General features: G+C 49.6%; 1 protein-coding gene across 1 annotated transcript; it reads right to left on the bottom strand.

Moving 5' to 3' along the window:
- Positions 1–154: 154 nt before the first annotated feature.
- SMAP2 (small ArfGAP2) lies at positions 155–19586 on the bottom strand. Its single transcript, XM_075438247.1, has 10 exons — positions 19403–19586; positions 5706–5839; positions 5042–5127; positions 4168–4246; positions 3714–3800; positions 3163–3244; positions 2531–2631; positions 2248–2413; positions 1670–1992; positions 155–1267 (listed from the first exon to the last, which is right to left on the bottom strand). Exons 1-10 carry the CDS (start codon positions 19503–19505, stop codon positions 1142–1144), a joined length of 1287 nt encoding a protein of 428 aa, XP_075294362.1. The 5' UTR covers positions 19506–19586; the 3' UTR covers positions 155–1141.
- Positions 19587–19868: the final 282 nt, after the last annotated feature.

Here is a 19868-nt window from a genome sequence, read left to right as displayed (position 1 = left end):
ACTGGGGACACAGCCCTGCTACGAAGCAGATGGAGTTAGTCTGAGTGGGATGGAAGGCTCCAAACCCCCGCACACCTGAAGTGAACAACTCACACCAGTGACAGCAGTGTTTAACACAATCTGTTCTGCCACTTAAAAACCAAGACAAGTCAGCTGAGGTTTCACTGCAATGTTTTATTTGGGAATTTACATATACACAGGATAAAGCAGACCGCTGAAGTCTGACTTCTTGCTCACGCTGATGAGTTTAAGCAGTTGTGTCCTACTAAAGATGAAAAAAGAAATCTGACCCACCCACATCTTACACCTGGATTAAAATGTCAAAAGCTAGCTGGGAGGGGGTACCAGGATTATGAAGAAAAAAAAATATGAAAAAAGTATAAATTAGGATTTTAAAAGTGTAAGAAAACTCAGTGGGCTCTCAGCCCTTGATAAGTTAACTCTCAGTTAGGTTGTGTTAAAAGTTAAATACATCAATACCACATATTAGACAGAAAAGCCACTCTGAAGTGCAAGTTTCACATTCCAAACAGCTTGCCCCCACACTGCGCGAGAATCCTGCTTGCTCACGGGGGGAGGGAGAGGGGTCTTCAAAATGACTTTGGTTCCAATGAGCGTCGGCGAGCCAAGCACTGCGAGGCCTCAGCTCCGAAGAACTCCACTCAAGGGAAGAGGTAGCAAGGCTTGCTTGCCCCTGGGCTTGGGTTAAAATCCAGTTCCTCAGCACCAAACACGGTTTCCACCCCTCTGCTCACCAAAACCCCTCCTAATACCAGAGTTTCAGTGCTCCTTCAAAGGCCTGATGTCACAGGCAGTATTAAGTACAGATTTCCCCAGTTCCTCAGTCCCACCTCTGCCAGGATGCCCAGCAGGACATGAAGTGCTACCCAGAAGCATTAGTGGAGGTTTGTGCAAGGAGGGGGTCCACCCCAGAAGTGTGCATTGACTGTGCTAAATACAGGGGAGCTCACGGTCTGGCTGCCGAGGTTTCACCGTGTCTGACAGTGAAAAGGCAGAGATGGGTCTCAGTTATGGAAAGAGGTTCAGGCTGGGCAGCTAGCCAGAAAGAAAAACCCTGAATGTCTCATGGAGCAGTTTTGAAGAACAGAACAGAAGGCAAAAATGGTCACAACGCAAGGGATCATTTCCACATCTGAGTGCTGAGGGACTGATTGCTTCCCTGGGCACCTCCTCCACCCATTGACTGTCCATATCCCATCACGCCATTAGCTCCATAGAAGTTCATCCCAGCCATCTGCTGGGTCATCTGCAAAGGGGAGAGGAAAGAAGTCAAGGCTGTGTCAAGGAGACTGTCAGCCCACAGCAGTCAAAAGTAAAACGCTTGTTCCCCAATGTATTACAAGCTTAAGCGAGCTCTTCTAAAGGGTTATGAACAGAAGTCACTGGCTTCTCAGGTGCATGCGAGCTGAGGAAGTTTTCGTTTTAGCTGATGGTGCGCTAATTTTTGTTCTCCACCAAGCACTAAGACCTCTGAACAAGCTACTCCTTTGCGACCCCTCAGTGTGTCTGCAGTATCAGCAGACCTCACCCAAGCCCAGGAGCCAGGCTGTCAAACCACCAAAGTCTCCAGGTAACAGGCTAGGTGTAGGTGCATGTGCCTCCCCTGCCCTCCCCTCCACCTCTGGGTCAGCAGAGGATCGCACCTCACCTGAGCAATGTTCCACTGAAGCTGCTGTGCTGGCTGCACACCGAAGACGGGCTGGGGAACTGCTGCCATGCCAGCTACGTAGCCAGCCTGCTGCGCAGCCATCATCCCGTTGGGGACGCCGATGACAGCCGCCTGCACATTACCCACATACCCAGCTGGTATGGCCATGGGAGCCACCATCCCAGCAGCTCCGGGCTGGGCCATCATTCCCACCGACGGGGCCATCAGGCCTCCCACCAAACTGCTGGAGGGAGCGACTCCTGGGAAGCCAGTGTACGCTGCTGCGGGGTACGCCATCTGAGCCGGGGCCATGAACATCGCTCCTGGAAAGAGGCAGAGATGCAACGAAGGGAAGAACTGCTGCATTTGTCATCAGGGGCTGAATGCTGACCTTCAAATCAGAGACCATCACAACGCTCCCTTGGCTGTGGTATCCAGTCTAAGCTCATTCTGCTACTCACCAGCTCCCAAGAGATGCCACCTACATGCCCACATCTTTGCTCATCAGCTACCAGGACACGCCACCCACTCTGCATTAGTGTACTGCCGTTCAACAGCTCTATTCTGAGATCTGTTACCTTGCGCAGGCAGCTGAGGTGTTTGAGAGCCGTACAAGGAAAGGATGGAGTCTTTAGAGAGCTGCTTCTTCCCCGCTTCCTCCCCTTTGCTTCCCGGCTCAGGGAAGAGATTGAGGTTTTCAGGAACAGACCCTGCACTTCCAGACGTCGGCATCGAGCCAGTGACCTGAGACAGAGACAGCACAAGTGCAACGGCTGCATCCAGCACTGGGGGAGAACATGGCCCATCACCACATTTGTGCATCGGGCTAGGCTTTGTCAAGCACTGATGTTCCCTGCTTACCCTCCTGGAGTCAGAGTTTGATCCCACCGACGCGAAAAGATCAAGATCCTTCTCCAAGCTGCTAGGCCTGCCGTTCGTAACGGGGGTTGTCACAGGAGCGTCTGGGAGAGACAAAGCGGCACTGGAAGCTCATGCAGATGGCCCCAGGCTGAGGGCCAGCCTCCTCACCAGTTAAACTGTGTGCACACAAACCACTCAGCCCAGTGACCCAACCTGTAACCCACAACAGCCAACACATACGGCAGCTCTCCATTCATCCTCCTGGTGTGGAGAAGGAAGGGGCTCAGGAGCTCAGAACCATGGACATGCACTGTGCTCTGTCTGTCCTGCTAACCTGAGAGCAGCCAGAAGCTACCCGGTGTCTGGGGACCACTGCAGCTGCTCCCATAACACTACAGGCACTACCACTGCACCAGCATAGAGGAAAACACATATGGAAAACTTTCTGCTGCAGCACTGAGCGCTGTGATTGAGCTGCACTGGAGCAGTTTAAGCAAAGGGCTCTAGTGTTCCTATCAGCCTTGGTTCATCTGACACGGAAGATGAGTACTAAAAGCTCACCAACTTCACAGGATCAGAGACGGTGCACAGGGTCATTGTGACAAGTGCAATGAGGCTGGAAAGGCCCTTACCAAGTCCTAGCAAGTCCATTACTGGCTCAGTAGATTTAGGAGAAGTTTTTCTGGACTGCTGCGTTTCTTCTTTCTTTTGAGGCTAGGGAAAAAGAACACCAGAAGTCTTGCTCATATTTTGGTTTTACTCTGATACATTAGAGGCTTTAATGAGAAATTAACCCTTAAAATCCTTTTTTCCAGTGGACATTAAGTGCTTACAAAGCAAACAGAACTTCAGAGCAGGTATTACAGTTATTTCATGGTCTCATCATGCTGGAACCCACTGTCAAATTCAAGCATGCTCTACACGGGGAAAAAAGTAACCACTCGAGCTGGAAAACTAAGCAGGGAGTATCTGGATTCCAATCTGCTCTGCATTGCGAGGCAGAATGTGTCTGCTTAGTATCTGGTTGAGCAGAGGAAAACAAGTTACTACCATTAGTGTGACTCAATGCATCCACTGCTATGACTGAGGCCAGAAAAAATGCTTCCATATCAAGCTGGATCGCATCTGCTCTGCTTGAGAGAAGTTTTTACAGTTGATCCATGACCATGCCTTTTGGTCTTACCATTTTCACCTTCTCAAAGATGATAGGTTCCAGTTTTCTTTCTGATACTGGTTCATTACTCCTTTTCCATTTGTCATCTTTTTCTTTCTGTAAGGAAAAAAACACTGACATGAGGGTCAAAACTTATGTCATCATACCAAAAGAAAGTTCATACAGAGCTTTACATGATGCTGTTACTAATATAAAGCCTCAAAGATACAGTTAAAGACCTATATTTGAAGCTAGTCCTGCTTTGAGCAAGCAGTTGGACAAGATGGCCTTCAAAGGTCCCCTCCAATTTAAACTATTTCTACACAGTGACTGAATGCAGTCAACCTTGGAGGAGAGATCAGTCACTAACACAGGAAGCATTTACACCATCTATTTGCATGGAGTCACTGCTTACTCATAAGACAGACACACACTTCTACCTTAACACGTATTCAGGCTTCCGTAGGAGCGATTAGAAACTAACCCTAAATGCACTGATGTCAATACTTCGGTCCATGTATTTCTTCTTTTCGTATTTATCCCGAATGAAGCTCTCCACAGCTCTGCAAGCAGCTTGTTAAAGACAAACGATTCAGGAATAGCAGACTTACGTAGTACGACTTGACATGTGGATACAAGGTACAGGCTGTAACTAAACTAATGACTGTTTCAAGAGCATTTCCAGCAGTAACTTTCTTAAAATAATTTAGCATTGGATCCAACTACTTTAGCTACTCAGTTTTTGCCCTTGGGTTATTCCAAGCACGACAGTGCTATAAAAGGTACACTAAATCAGGGCTTAAATTCCTAGCCTATTTTCTTCACTGATGTATATTTGCTTCAACCATCACTTAAGAGCATACATGTCATTAGCACAAATCACACAGAGAAATGGATCCTGCACATACAAAAGCACCTCAGCCACCAGCTTCAGACAAAAGTGATGGCAGAGAGGTGGTTCTGTGTGTTTCTTTAGGTTCACCTCACTATACCTCTGTTGGTAAAAGTTACAGCTTCATTTTTCAGAAGTGTTAAACCTTTTAATCCATCTCCACTGAGAATTCCAAACGCTCAGCACTTTTCAAAGCCAACCCTCCTATTTGCCACAGATGCTCAAGTGCATCTCGTGCCATAGCTACCCTTCTAGCTCAGAAGCAATCTTCTCAGCTCTCTTCTGCTTCCTTCTGTGAGCAGCAGCCTGCAGGTGGAACACGGCTCGGAGGGTGCCTAGCTAGGCACTCATTCTCACAGCTGACGCCCAGGCACACGAAGTTAAGCCTCCTATGCAAGGAGTGCAGCTACTAAGCCACAAGATGAAAAGACTCGCGTTTCCTCGGCAGCAAGGGAAGAAAGGATGCTGATCTGTTTGAGGTCGCCTGAAGTTCTCTGGCAGGTAGGCTTCATAAAGACGATTTGCTTTTCCATTTCCCATCTCTTGCATGCACTGCAATTCAAAAGAATTCTTGAGCTGTGTTTCACAGACATTAAAGCTCTTACACATAGCAGCGTGCCAGGCTACCAAGCACGACTGTCCATGTTAACTAGAAGGCACATGTAGACTTCTGAAGTCTGCTCTGTACCCGAAAACCACTCCTCAGGCTTTTGGTACAAGCCTGCTAGCTGGGAATCCCTGATGCAGTTACTGTCATCCCCCCTCGCACAATCAGCCAATCCTAAGCAGCACAGGCGAATATTTACCTGCAGACAAGATAAATATCACACTATCAACCCAAAGTCACTCTGGAAGTCCAGGATTTGACCTCTGGAAACCTCAAGGAGAGGAGGTGGGCAGCAGCTCCAGACAACAGCCGCCTTTGGCAACTTCACAGAAACACAGAAACTGGCAGTGTTTGTCTTTACCCTCCGAGGTTTGCTGAGCCTGAAGTTACTACACTTTCCCTCCCAGTCTAATCTAGTTTGGTATCTTCTTCCCACATCTTTGGCCTATTCTGACTTCATTTACTCCCACATTTCTGAAGCCCCGCTCACAGAACACCACTGCTCACGTTCCACTCGTGTTACCTGTATCTGTTCTTGTGTCCACTGGTCAAGATTGACAGATTTTACCCTGGATATATGAACTCCTAGGTTCCTGTGGATCCCAGCACAACGAATACAGATGAATACACCGATATTCCAGGATGCCCATCGTGGCCCTGCAAAGAGACACAAGCGTTTCACACCATCAAGTCAATCTGTAGTTGCCTTCAGCAACTGAGAAACTGTACCAAGTGAACTGGGACTGAGGCATTTAGATTGTCATCCAGATTAGAAATTGGAACTAGACATCAGCAGGATGTTTAAAGGTTGTCTCCTGATCATTATCCTTAGAACTAGTATTTTATTGCCTCCCTCTTCCATTCTGAGAGCTGTATGCAAGATGAACAACTCTAAGAGGAGGAGGGAAAACAGGCATTCAAGCCACCCAAGACACTACAACACCCTGATTTCATCTTGCTTAAACTGATGTAACAGTCATGGCAATGTCAGCCTCTGTTCCTGCTTTAGCAATGGAATGTCTCTTGGATACCCTTATCGCAGTGGAACCTGCTCCAGAATATTCACTACCACTCTAGGAAAAGCAGCATGAAATATTCAGCATCTGACATACGGACTGCATCATCAAATCTTCTGTTAGCCTTACGAAGGCAGATACAGCCGGGTAAGGGGAGCGGCACCGGCAAAGCCCAATATTCTGCCCACTGAAAGTGCCACACCGGGGCAGAACCCCGGGTCGCAATCCTGGCACACGGCCCACAGACAGTTCACTCCTCAGTTTCTACAGCTCTGACCAGACTCACGGTTTGCATGCGGCTTTCAGACAGGCAGGAGAGCTCCAAGGTGTAGAAGGGAGATCATGCCAAGGGAAAAAGTCCAGAAGGAAAGGTCGACAAGCTTTGTTTTACTCACTGCAAACGGATCTCTGAAGGAAACCCAGCAACGCATTGCCCGGGGGACGGCAGAGGTCCACAGGCACCCCCACCACGCGCAGCCCCCCCCTCCCAGCCGGGGCCAGCAGTCCCTGGCCATCAAAACCCTCAGACCTGCCGAAGGAGGCCCAGCTTTGGAAGGAGTCCGCTGCAGTGCAAGGCAAGCAGGTTTTAGAATTAAATCATCACGCAGCTAACGTGGCTGGCTTCCACCGCGGGCTGGGTGTCACTGTCCCCGGGTAACTGGCCAAACAGCCACAGCGAAGCCACATCCCGAACCAGGGACCCGATGGCCTCCAATAAACCCTGCTAGCCCTTTTTATAGGCATTACAGGCATCACTGCAGATGAAGAGTTATTCTGCCTTTTCTTGCCATAGCTAAAATAGCAAGCCTCAAAGCTAATGAGGCTGAGGTGGGAGGGGGAAGAGGGGGAAAGTGTAATTTCAAAGCCCTAAAAAAGCAGCACTGTATTTGACTCTCCTAGATATGCTAGATGGTTGTTAACAGTTTAATTCCTGTTTTCTGGAGAAGTCTAGAGTATCCTGAGGGATCTGGTGCTGCCAATGCAATCAGTGGCTCATGGTTCCTTCCAGGGCCAAGCCATACAGCCCCTAACTTACTTCCAGTAAGTATTCCAGCTAACTCATGGCATGATTTTAAAGAAGTCTTTATTAAGTCTTCTGGCCTGTCCTGCCATTGCTTTCTGCTAGAAGAATATTAATTTAACAAAGCTGATCAAAGTCACTTCCCAGCTTAGGAACAGCTCTTGGTGAAGAGCATAAGGGAGCACACTCTTGCCTACACTTCAGATCCTCTGTTCTACCTACCAACATCTAGGACTGAATGCATCAAAGCAGGAGCCCACACTTTCAGCAGCACCCAAGTACACCAGTTACAAAGTAAGGCATGGGAATAAAGGCTTGTTCACTGTCATGCTTGTAGCACACCAAGGTGAAGCCAGGAACCTTGGTCCTTCATTTGATTTATTTGTGAAGTTCTCTCCCAGATACGCCCTGAAGGCTATAACGTGAGACTGCCGGCAGGATTAAGCGTGAGATTCAAGGTTAGATTTAAACTCTAGATATATTTAGCTTTTATAGGACTAAAAGGATTAATAGTCAGCTAGATACCACACCAGGGCTGTAGTAATCAGCTCACTGGTTTGTCACATGTGCTAGCTCAAGCCACTGCAGCCTCCTACCCTGCGATGCCACGGAGGAGAATGACTCAGGGGTACAGTCTGTTACACCCATCCTGCTTCAGCGTTACTTCATCTGCGACACAGGGTCTGAAATCGCAAGGGCCGAGTACAGGAATAACAGCTGACCATTGCTGCAACCCGCAGAGCCCAGCACCAAAGCAGCTTCATTATGCCAGTGAATACTAAAATATAAAAAAAAAGGCTTTCAAAAAATCCTCCTAACAGCTAGCATTTGGTTTGTTGATAAACACGTATTATACAACCGAGGGTAGTTCTCTACACTGATGCTTATTCCAGCGCACCAGTTTTGGCTGGGGTAGAGTTAATTTTCTTCAGGGTAGCTGATATGGGGCTATGTTTTGGATTTGTCCTGAAAAATGTTGATAACACAGGGATGTTTTAGTTATTGTGAGCAGTGCTTGCACAGCGTCAAGGCCTTTGCCGCCTCTCACCCCGCCAGCGAGCGGGCTGGGGGTGCACAAGCAGCTGGGAGGGGACACAGGGGGACAGCTGACCCCAGGGATATTCCATACCTTACGACATCACGCTCAGCATATAAAGCTGGGGAAGGAGGAGGGGGGGATGTTCAGAGTGATGGCGTTTGTCTTCCCGAGTCACCATTACGTGTGATGCAGCCCTGCTTTGCTGGCGATGGCTGAACACCTGCCTGCGATGGGAAGCGGTGGATGAATTCCTTGTTTTGCTTGTCCTGTGAAACTGTCTTTATCTCAACCCACGAGCTTTCTCACTTTCACCCTTCTGACTCTCTCCCCCACGCCACTGAGCAGGGAGTGAGCGAGCAGCTGCCTGGTGGGGCTAAACCACAACATCCAGCCAGGGTTCAGGCATCCATGCAGTGCCAGTAAGCACCATCAGAAAGGCTCCACATCTACAGAGCAGAGGAACTGCCAGAAGCTTGGGGATGCCGGGTTGTTTTTGTCCGGAGCCAGGAGGAAGATGGTGATCCCAGAAGTTCAGCAGCCTGCTCTGACACAGTGGTGACTCCAGGGCCACACAAGCAGGACATTTTCACAGTTCTCCAAAACACTGCCCGGAGCCTGCAGCCAGCTCTGCAGTCCTGCAAGGCACATGAATTTGAACTCTAGGGCTGAGCACCCCATGCTTCTGGATATAACTAGTAACTTCTCTAGCCTAGACACACAGCCCTGTATTCTATCAACACCGTGATAAGGAAAAAGAGGAACAAGATATGGCTACACCCCGCAAGAGTGAAAAGCTACTCTGGGATCAGCAGCTGCACAAGAGAAGGACTTGCCTTGACAGCAGCGAAGGGTTGACACAGCAAGGTGCAACACAACTGGGAAAGAGCTGCTGCCTGAATAATCTCTGTGGAGCAGAACAGCAGCCTGTCAGCAGCTGTGTGAGGCAAGTGACATTTGTCCACAACAACCTCATGCTCATTAAGCTGATCGTTTGGTACCTCGGGCAGTGAGGAACATTACAAGGTTTCTTTTGCTGGGTATCCTAAGCAAGAGAGCCTGTCCTAACTGGGCTGCCACCAGGGCAGCAGTGGGCCAAAGCCCAGGTGTCCTGGTTAGGTTGGGCCCTGGTGCACGCAGCAGCACCAGCCCAAACACTCTTACGAGACCTTGCGCTTTGCTACCATCGAATGCCCCCAACCATTAAGGTAAAACAACATTTTTATCATTTCATTTCTTACATAGCACTTAGCTTTGTGGGCAAGCAAGATCAGAGTGTGATGCACATGTAAACAAGCCTCCCACTTCCCTCTTTTGAGGCCACGATGAAGGAGCTTGCACTAGAAATCACATGAGAAAGTCCCCAGTAAAGATCTGGCTGTGAAAAACTTTGTACAGTCATTTCCCCACAGTTTCACATGCCATTTTCAAGGTGACTGACTTGCAGAAAGCCCCAGGTGGTATTTACAGATCTGAGCTGGGTCACACGTTGCAGCATTCAACTTCCCAAAAACTAAACCGAGCTGAAGGCTGTGCAGCAGCTACAGCGACTGAGCACTGACAGACCGGGGAAGACTCCTCAGTAGCACAGGGCAGTTTTTCAGAGATTAAGTGTTTTTATATTGTAAGTCACCACGGAGAACAACGCAGCAGGGTTTATCAGCATTGCTAGAGCTGCTGTGGAGCCTATCTCCCCTTGCAGCGTTTGTGCACGCCCTGACGCTCACCACTAATTGCTGGCACGAGGGCACGGCACACTGCGGGGAGCACGTCACCCTCCGCATCAGCGACTCACAGGAACTTGGATGCCAGAGGTGTTAGGACAAGGCTAACAAACATTTAGCTTGTTAAACCATTAGAAAAACATGAAAGAGACTGGTCCTCGCATGAATACTCTTGCAAACGTTACAAAAATCGTTCCCTCGAGGCCGGCGTCCTCGCAGCCACCATGGCTCTGGAGCTTAAGGCCCAGATGAGAACTCCCCTCCCATGTGCAGACCTGGGAGCGTGCTGCAGTGACGACCAGCATCACAGGCAAGCCTGGCGCTGCAGTCACTCCTGTTCCAGCATTCTGGCTAATTTTAACATCCATGGTAAGCAAGTTACTTGGCACCAACTCGAGCTGGGCATAGCTTGTTCAGTTCTGCTTAAGTGTCCCGTGCCCCTGTACGTCACCTCCTATGTGCACAAATCCTTCCTGGAGAATGCCAGCTGTCTGCAGGTGAAGAAGAGAGCAAAGGAGCAGTTTTGAGCAAGAATGGGATACTAACCAACACAGATTTAAGAGCCTATCTATACATGCAGTTCTGGCACCATATCAAGGCTAGATCAGGCCACCTTGGCATATATTCCTAGCCTGGCAGTGGCTGCAGGAAGATCACGAGTATAAGAGCATCTGTTGCTCAGCCAGTTTTCGTTTTAGAAAGCTGCACCGAATACTCGAGCGTATTCCTAAGCGAGGAGGCACCACCATCCAGCAAGGACTAGAAAGCTATGTGCGAGAAACTCAGCTGCCCAGCCAGTGTCTCCATGAGGCCATTTCACAGCCTGTTTTATATCCCTGCCTGTCAAAACAAACACTGCATACCAGGCTGGTCATACCAGCTTAAGTTAGCATCTAAGCTGGCATCATTAACGCCTGCAAGGACGGCCTGAGTGATCTGCCCTTAGCGAAAAGGCTCCCAGTTCCCTTTAGAACCCCAGCACAGCCTGGCTACTCCACTTCATGCCATGTCTTAGTCTCACTTGCTGAAAGTTCACACTCTTGAGCGTTTTCAATCAAGGAATCCCAAGAGGATTCACTCCTCACCCTTTCTCCAGGCACTACACTTTGGCTCAGGCTCCTCATGCTAGTTTCTTCAGTAATAACCCCCAGCAGGCATTTAAAAATAAAACAGAAGTTGGCTGCAAAGCCACTGCTCTTTCAAGAAGGGAGGTCAGGAAAAAAATAGATGCTTTCATAGTCCGGAAGGAGAGCGCATCGCTATTCAAAGCCTAATGAAGTATTCTTAGTGCAAACAACCCTTTGCCTGGCAGGCTCCGTGCCTGCAAGCCCTCCAGCAAAAGCCCAGCTGTGCCAGGGCAGGGTGCCTGCTCAGCCCACTGACCCACCGAGCACTGCTACGGGTGGTGGACCCGGCATCACCAGCCGGCCCCTCTCGGAGCTCGTGGGGGAAGTGGAGCTGGGAAATTCTCCCTGGAGTGGGAGAATCCCTGCAAGATGACAGTCACATCCTCCTGCAGCAGCCCACAGCAGCTCTTGGAAATTTCTTATCAAGTCAAAGTTGAAAAGCCCGACTTTTTGCAGAGCCAAGTGAGGAAACAACCAAGGATCCGACAGCTTCCTTTGACTTGTGGCTTCCTTATGCTGGAAGGAGATTGCTTAATGACTTACTGAAATTCATTCCACTCATAGAAAAGCTATGACAAAGGCTGTCTTACAAAACAACTTCCGCTGCTCTGTACTGTAGAGGTCTCTTCTACAGTCAAGCGTTCAGATTAGTTTGGGGAAGCAAGGTAAACTCTGCTAGTGACTAAAAACTACAGTTAAACCCAACTTCAAGATCTCTAGCTTTATTCAGTTAGTAACACAGGCTAGTTAGTTACTGGCCTGAGCATGCATCCTGATGCAGGAATCAGGTTTGTGCAGCACTACTGCTTGCATGTTCACTCAGATTTAGCACCAGACTAAGCCATTTCTGAGGAAGCCATTGGAACCCAGTGAAACATGGATGCTAAAGCCAAAAAGCTTTGTAGCAAGGGAGTTTAATAAGGATATATGCCTAGTTAAGTAGTTTAGTGGTTCAAAAATTCAACTTCATGCCATCCTTTGAAAGATGAAAGGGCTGTTTTCAGGATTTTTCTTTGTCTTGGTTTTTTTCCCCAGTAAAAAGCTGCTGCAGTAATTATAGGCTTTAACCACTCTTTGCAGGAAAAAAGGAAGAACCAGAGGCATCTACGGGGGCTGAGAATACTGCTTCTGACAACAGCATGGAGCTTTGCCTTAAAAATCTTCTTGGCTGTATTCGCAGCAACCAGTATACTCTCTCCTTCCCCCAACCACAATGTTTGCTACAGGTACCTTACTGGCCAAGTCAGACCAAGCTGACTGGTGCAGGCTCCGTTTCCTCTCAAGAACAGGCTTTGAACCTTCTACAGTTTACCAGAAACACGTAGCATCTGAGTGCCTGGTGGCCCTGAAGGCAGCTACACAGCAGCGTTCGATCTAACTTTGAGTAGCAGGAAGCTTGCAGCAGCAGCCTTCAACACATCATTGTTACCATCTTGTTCTTCGAAAAAGTGCTGTGATGATAAAAACGCAGATGGAGCAAGGCAGAGGAAATTAAAATAGATGCTGCGAACAGCAGGGTAGGTCTTTCCTGCTGTTTAAGAAAGTGATGTTTATTACTGCAGTAAATAAACTGTGAAGTGACAATTTCAAGCAGATGCTGCAATAAGCATCCATGCAAGAGGACTGGTTAACATTACCAATACTGACGGCATGAAGACAAAAATCAGTCAAGTTCCACGATCCACATATTTCCTATGGTCACTAGGCTTTGACCAAAACTACACACTAGTTAGTCCCAGAAGTGGCGAGAGTGAAGGTAGCACATTTCAAGGAGGCCTGAATTTCCATGAAATGCAGAAAAGCTAGGTAGTAGGTAGCCACCATCCCTGTGCTCAAACGCACACATAAACTGAGCAGCAGGATGGGAACTCACAGTATCACTACTAAGTTACACCATCAAAGTTCAGCTTAGAATTTCTCTACCATCGAACCCCTTACAAGACATCTGCTCATGCAGCTTTAATTCTTCGCTGCATTTTAAAACTATTCGACCCCATCTGTCAATCCCATCCGAGCTGGAGATGTGCAGAAGTCACCAAGTCCTTCAAAAAGCTCCTAACAGGGGAAGGAGTCTCAGCTCCTGGGCCACTTTTTGCTTGACAGAGAACCTCTTCAGTATCTAGAGCTAGATGTAAACTACTTTTCACTATCAAAGTTAACAAAAAGGGCTTGATGTTCACAAGGAAAGGGCACAACCTGGCCAGTAAGGAATGGCACGTTTTGCCAAACAGTGGTAGGTAGTTTACCAAGGCACCGAAGGTGTGGTTGTCACACAGGTAAATGCAGCTTCGCAGTCAGGAAGCTTTGCTCCCAGACAGTTTCTCTTAAAAGATCAAACTTTGTCTGTCCTAGATTTCCTGGGAGACATCAAGTAATCAAATCACTATTCTGGATCAACCCGAAGGAGACCAAAGCTATTCTTGATTCTCTGGTTGGTTTTGATAACCTACTTGCATTTTGAAAGAAGAATTACCTTTAAATCGCAGAGGCATTTTCTGAAGAGGCTGGCACACACTCCTGAGCCTGTTCCATACCTTATGTAACTCCTCTGCCAGTTACTATAGGAACTAACTTTTACTAAAGTTGCAGCTATGCTTTGAGAATCTCACAGCATTTTTGGACCCTAAATGGACACCCTCTGCTACACAGCCCCTCACCATTTCACAGGTGGGTCAATAGAGCTGGGAGAGAAGAACAACGGTGTTAAAGCTGACACGGTTTGCCAAGATGCCTTCTGCTGGGAGAATTCTTTCTTCTGTTTCTGGCAGATGCAGAGACATGTATCCACGTACGTGACTCAGAGCTCTGCACATCTTTTCTCAGAGTGTATCTTCCTACCACTCTCCTAAGCACAAACCAGTTCCAGAATAAGTCCCCACTTCTTTCCTCGCTTTGTGGCTTGCATGGGAAGCTACAACTTACTTCAGGCAGGTGAATGCAGGGGCAGGCTCACAGCTGGAGTCTTACCCACAGCAGCACTGCTCAGACCTCAGATGAAGATCACCAAGGGGTAATGCCAGTCTCACAGACAAAGTTAATTTCTGAACACTTACATTCACTTGAAATTAATACTGTTTTATGCACAAGACCGTTCCTTTCAGACCTGACTATTGAAGACCAGAACAGCTCAAAAGCAGAAGGGAAAATGTAGTGCTCACCAAGATAACTGCAGAATATTGTGACTGCAGCTAAGAATTAAAATGAGTACACAAGCACATATGCATCCTCTGGCAAGCTTCCATTACATAAGACTGAGCTTTCTCCTAATACAAGATTTTCTAAGGCAAACCGACAAGCTTTAGTCCTACCGCCTTGGTTTGCGAAGCCCGCTGCAGGCGAACAGAATGCATCACTACCCGCTGCTCCGTTTTCCCATAATGATCATTTCTTCATCACATGCAGTTGTTCTAGGCAGCTATTTAAAAAGTTACTCTTCATATTGCTTTCACCAAAAAGGAAAGTCGGCTGCGATTCAGTAGTCTGCTGACGGAGTTGAGTCACAACAGATCCTTGTTGAATATTAGCAACATGTTTCATATTAATACTAGTTTGGCTGGACTAAACCATTGGTAATGAGCTAACTCCTCCATTTCACTGGAAGTCATCCTTCCTTAACTGCACCTACTCTAGCCCCAAGCTTTTCATCCTGCTCCCCATTCAGTATTTAAAAACCCCTTAACAGGTATTTTCACAGTCCCACCCCTCTTCCAGAAAAGACTGCTTCAAGAATTAGATCTGAGTTTGTATTGTGTTCAGCAACAAACCGTTTCCCATCCAAGCACTAAAGTTCGAAGAAGGGGTTGAGTGCAGCGCGGAACCCACAGCTCTCACAAGACACAAGGGACGAAGGGAAGAGTCAGACAAACCCGGAGGAGCACAGGGCAACCTTAACTGATGGACAGACACAGCGGTCCTCGCCGGTGCTCCCTGGGGAGGAACCCGCCATTCCGACGTCAGCGAGACTGGATCCAAGGAGCCTGTTGGATAGATAGGACTGGAAGAGCAGAGGGGAAGAGTTCGGGAGAAGGAGAGAATCAAACAGAATTAGCTGTATGTTACACAAGTTCAGCACAGAGCTTTAGAGTCAGAAACGCAGAGAAGAATCCAGTTCATGGAAGTGTTACTCAACACGAGACATCTTCCATTTACTGGAAGGCATCTGAACACTTAGGTCAAGCCCAGCTTGCACAGATTACACCACATCCCTCCTCCATCTGTGCTGCAGTTGCAGCCTCCAGGCTCATTCGGATGTCCAGCAGCTATCTTCTGACAGATACTCAGTACAGACTGCCCGGCAGCTGCGCTGTCTGCCACACACACGAAAGCAGACCAGCAACACAGCTGCCCTCGGGAGCCCCTTCGCCACCAGAAATGCACCGGCAGAAGAGATCCCACTCACGCATCAATAGCTTGTTTCACGGTGCTTTGTTCAAATGATTCAGAGAAAAGGCCTTCAAGAAGAGGGTTGCGATAATTCACTGCCCCAGCTTTTTGTGAAGACAGCCACCCAACTGCCTCAGCCGTGCTGGGCAGACCCGAGGGGAGGGCTGCATCACTGTGGGTGGTGGGGTGCTGCTGGGCTCCACACCGGACCATCGCTTTTCATCACCAATGTCAGTGATGCGATGGCATTCAGAGCTGCACGGGAAAACCCCCAAGATGAGTAACCTTCGACAGAGTTTGCAAGGGGAAATCTGCTGCTCTGTGCCAGACGATGTCCTGAAGGGCTGCCGCTGAGCTCCCGAGCCCTGCTTTGATCACGTCATGAAGACCCCTCTCACGTACACCCAAGTTTTCACTCCTAAGCTCCACAGCCAGAAAGCAGTCAAGCCACGCTCTGCTTCGGCACAGGATTTACTAATTACTACCCGTCCACCCACCGTTGATCAGGTCACCCAGTTTACCCACAGTTACTCTGGACAAAGAGTTTGCAATGAAAAGCGGAAGAAATAGGCAAGAGATCTCGCCCACTTCCTCCAAAACAAGAGCTTTAACCACTGCAGTGTTTGTTGTCGCTAAAAAAAAAACACCACCTCGAGCTTTCTCAGTTTCTTTGACCTTTTTCCCCTCCAACAACTCAGACCCAGGACATTTGCAGCTGGCTAGGGAAGGCTCACACTTGTGCAGTTCTCCTTTCGGTCTCATCTGCGTAGCTCTTGGAGAACAGCTATGCAGAGAAAGCACGTGAAGCCATCACCGTCTCCAACAGCTTGGCAGAAGAAAAGCCTTGGGAAGGGTGGTGTGCCCCACAGAACTTACTTATATTCTCCTTCTCTCAGCTGTGAGATTCATTGGAGAAACTGGTTTTCCCTCCTTACCACACTCAAAGATGTGAGCTGGACTAGGAATCCCTGGTTCACACTGCCTGATGGAAAGCAAGTAGTAACAAGAATACAGAAAAAGACCTTCTCCAAGCAATCACTTTGATGAGGACCGAAGAGACAGAAGATCCCCGACTGTCCACCAACACAGCGTGGCAAACGAGAGTGTGTTTGCTCCACCAGTCCCAGTGTGAGGGGCCCAACCAGCAGCCAGTGTCAGAGAGCTGATGTTCCTGAAAACTAGACTTTTACCCTAACACTGAGAATTTCTGTAGGGCATAAAATCAAGTGGGTACACACCAGCACTGCAGCTCACACTAGCAGGTACTATAATCTCATTTAGTTCTGTATATAGAAGTGGAAAAAATACAGTAATGAAACCCAGCAAGTAGTTAGGTCATTGGGAACAGGCATAATGGCAGTGTGGGAGGCATCTGAACAGTCTCTGCTTATGTGTCATGCTAGCTTCGAAGCACTCACATCAAGCAGCAAGCCACTACAAAACTCAGTAACTTCAGCATAAAATCCAATGGTCAAAAGCCAGTGTTTTGCCGCCAAAGTGTCTCAATAGGTGCTGTGTGAGCTGCCAGGGTCCTGCTCTGCCTTCAACTTTGTTGAAACCTATGCAAAAATCCTTAAGATGTTGGATGTGAGCTGCCAAAGGAGGGAGCTGGCATAAGGAACACAGCCTGCCACCACCAACCAGCCCCCCAGCATCACCTACTAACAGCAGCCAGGCTCCAGCCCCAACCCTGGCAAACTACTGCTTGCAAAACTGTACACACGTACAGGCTCCAGGTACCTCAACCAGCACGGCCAGACTTGCAGCGGGGTGAAAGCAGAGCAACCACCAGCTGCACAGGGCAGCAGCTCTTCCTCCAGGTAGCACTGAAGTGAGGGAAGCCATCTGGAGCCAGCAAACACCACCCAAGCTCTCATTAGCACAGGCTTGCACGGAGTTTTGGTTATTAAGAAGCCATATATCAAGTAAAATGGGCTCTTTACTCCACACAAGTACACCTGCAGCTCATTTCCATACGCAACACAGAAGGCTGCAGCTACATTCAGCAGCCATAAGAACTAACAGCAGGCCTTCCCTGCAAGCCAGCTCCAGCGCCTTGCTGGGAGAACACCCCATCACACCACAGGAACCGAAACGCAGCCCAGTATGATGCTCTGACTGGCACCAGCTACCAGTCAGATACCTGGCTGGTGAGCCGACTGCATATACACCTCCTGCGGCCACAAACTCCGCAGGCTGCCCTCAAGAATGAGATCTCCTATCTCCAGGAATCTCATTAGTAGAGTGGATAATTATTTTGCCAGATAACTCGGTACACCAGAAGCCTACTCTTGATGACTGATGCAACCTACCTGTCTTCCCAGACAGAAGCAGCCCTCAGATTTAGTGGCAACACTGAACTGTACACTTTGATTTTTATACCTAATTAACCGGAATACTGCATTTCTGGGATGTACTATGAACAGGAGAAGCTGTAGAATCACATCAAAACAAGTAAGCTGGACCTGTTATGAGAATATTTCCATATTGTGTACATTACTGTCTCATGCCTCACAAGACAAGATAAGACAGCTATTATTGCTCTTGGCACTGGCCTTAGGAGCCAAGAGATAAGAGAGCTGCAAGTGAGAGGAACATTCTGCCCACACCACCATGTTCAACCCACATGGTCAACCAAAGCCAGGTGCGAAACATCGCAAAACATCTCCAAGGTAAGACAGGTTGTTATGACGAGATTACTATGGTTTGGGTTTTTCGGGAGCAGGGCTGAAAATAAACCTTAACAGCATCATTTTTAATGTTGTTCGGCAGTGCTCTGTGGTTTTCAGAGGTCACACTGAGGTGATGAAGTCTCCCACTTACAGAGGGACACAGAAGGACAGCCCCTGCTCCAAGTTCATTTACTGAAGCTCAGGTTCAGATCTCCAAATGATTTTAATAGCTCATTAAAATCGGATTGTAGGTAGGCATGGCCACAACCTTAACCCTTTTGCTACAGGAAAGCAAAGCATTTCACAGCAGCAAGCTACAGAAAGGCATCTGCATCCCCACAGAACAAGTAACAGTTGTTTTATTCATTTGTTTTGCCTTCTAGAATTCAGACACGTCTGACTTTCTCTCTACTCCACTCTAAGGAAGGCAAGGATTACGACATGCCTTGCGATCAGTATTAGGTGGGAAAGGAAGCACAGGACAAAATGTGGAATTCCTTCAGTGGCACTGGTTGGGTTGCAGTCCCTTCCTTCTCCTCACACCCCACGCTTTGAGACACGGCTCCCACCCGACCCTCCAAGGGAGGACGTGCTGCTCCCACCACGGCTCCAACACACAGGACACCCCGCAGCCACCACAGAATCATTAAGGATGGGAAAGGCCTCCGAGATGATCACGTCCAACCATCACCCCAACACCACCACACCTGCTAAGCCATGTCCCCAAGTGCCACATCCACACGTTTTTGAACCCCTCCAGGGATGGGGACTCCACCACCACCCTGCACAGCCTGCTCCAGTGCCTGACCGCTCTTCCAGTAAGGAAGTTTTTCCCGATACCCAACCTCAACCCCCCCCCGACACAACCCGAGGCCAGTGCCTCTCGTCCTACCGCTGGTTACCGGGGAAAGCAGCCCACCACCCGCCCTGCCCTCCATCCCCGTGCGCAGGGCCGGCTCCCCGGGGCCTCCCGACAGCAGCCTCCTCCCCAGGAGCAGCCCCGCAGCCCCTCGGTGCCCCGGGACCGGGCTCTGTGACCAGAGCACGGCCCGCACGGCTCCCCCGCTGTGCCGGAGCCGAGGCCGGCTTTGTCTCCCCAACCACCCCCCGGCCCGCCCGCCGTGGAGGCCGGGCCGGCACCCCCAGGCCTGACCCCCGGGGGAGCAGGCCCTGCTCCCACCAGGCCCCGCCGCCCCCTGGGCCGGGGGGGGGGGGGGGGGGGCGCGGAAGGCCGCCGGTACCTTTGGCCTGGCAGTCGGCGCAGTACTTGTTCTCCTCCTCCACCAGCAGCCCGGCCAGCACCGCCTGGTACCGGTCCACGTCGCGGACCGACTTGCCCGTCATGGCGCTACCGGCGCAGCCCGCCCGCGGGTCACGGCGCCGCCGTCCCGGGCACCCGCCGCTTCCGGCTTCCGCCCGCCGGCGTGGGCGGGGCGCCAAGAGGGAGGAGCCAATAGGCGGCAGCGCGCGCGTTTTAACGCCTTCCCCCCACCCCCCGGGAGCCAATCGGAGGAAGCGGGGCGGTGGCGGGGGAGGCATGAATGGGCAGGGTCACGTGACAGGCTGAGCTAGGGGCGCGGGGCTGCGAGGGGGGCGTGGCCAGGGGATGGGGGCGCGGGGGGCGTGGCCAGGGGATGGGGGGCTCGGGGGGCGGGGAGGTCTGGGGGGGATGGGGGAGTCTGGGGGTACTGACTGGGGATGCAGGGG

This window comes from Opisthocomus hoazin, chromosome 17 (genome assembly GCF_030867145.1).
Source record: "Opisthocomus hoazin isolate bOpiHoa1 chromosome 17, bOpiHoa1.hap1, whole genome shotgun sequence".
NCBI lineage: Eukaryota > Metazoa > Chordata > Aves > Opisthocomiformes > Opisthocomidae > Opisthocomus > Opisthocomus hoazin.
Note: the sequence above shows the minus strand (reverse complement) of the source record. Positions and strands in the feature narration are given on the sequence as shown.

Bases quoted from the DNA above. Each gene is read 5' to 3' on its own strand.
- SMAP2 (XM_075438247.1), bottom strand. From the start codon at position 19,505: ATGACGGGCAAGTCGGTCCGCGACGTGGACCGGTACCAGGCGGTGCTG. The intron at 5,128-5,705 runs GTAACACGAGTG...TTTGAATTGCAG, and splicing joins GGACACAAGAACAGATACAG to TGCATGCAAGAGATGGGAAA. The intron at 3,245-3,713 runs GTAAGACCAAAA...CTTTTTCCCTAG, and splicing joins TCTTTGAGAAGGTGAAAATG to CCTCAAAAGAAAGAAGAAAC.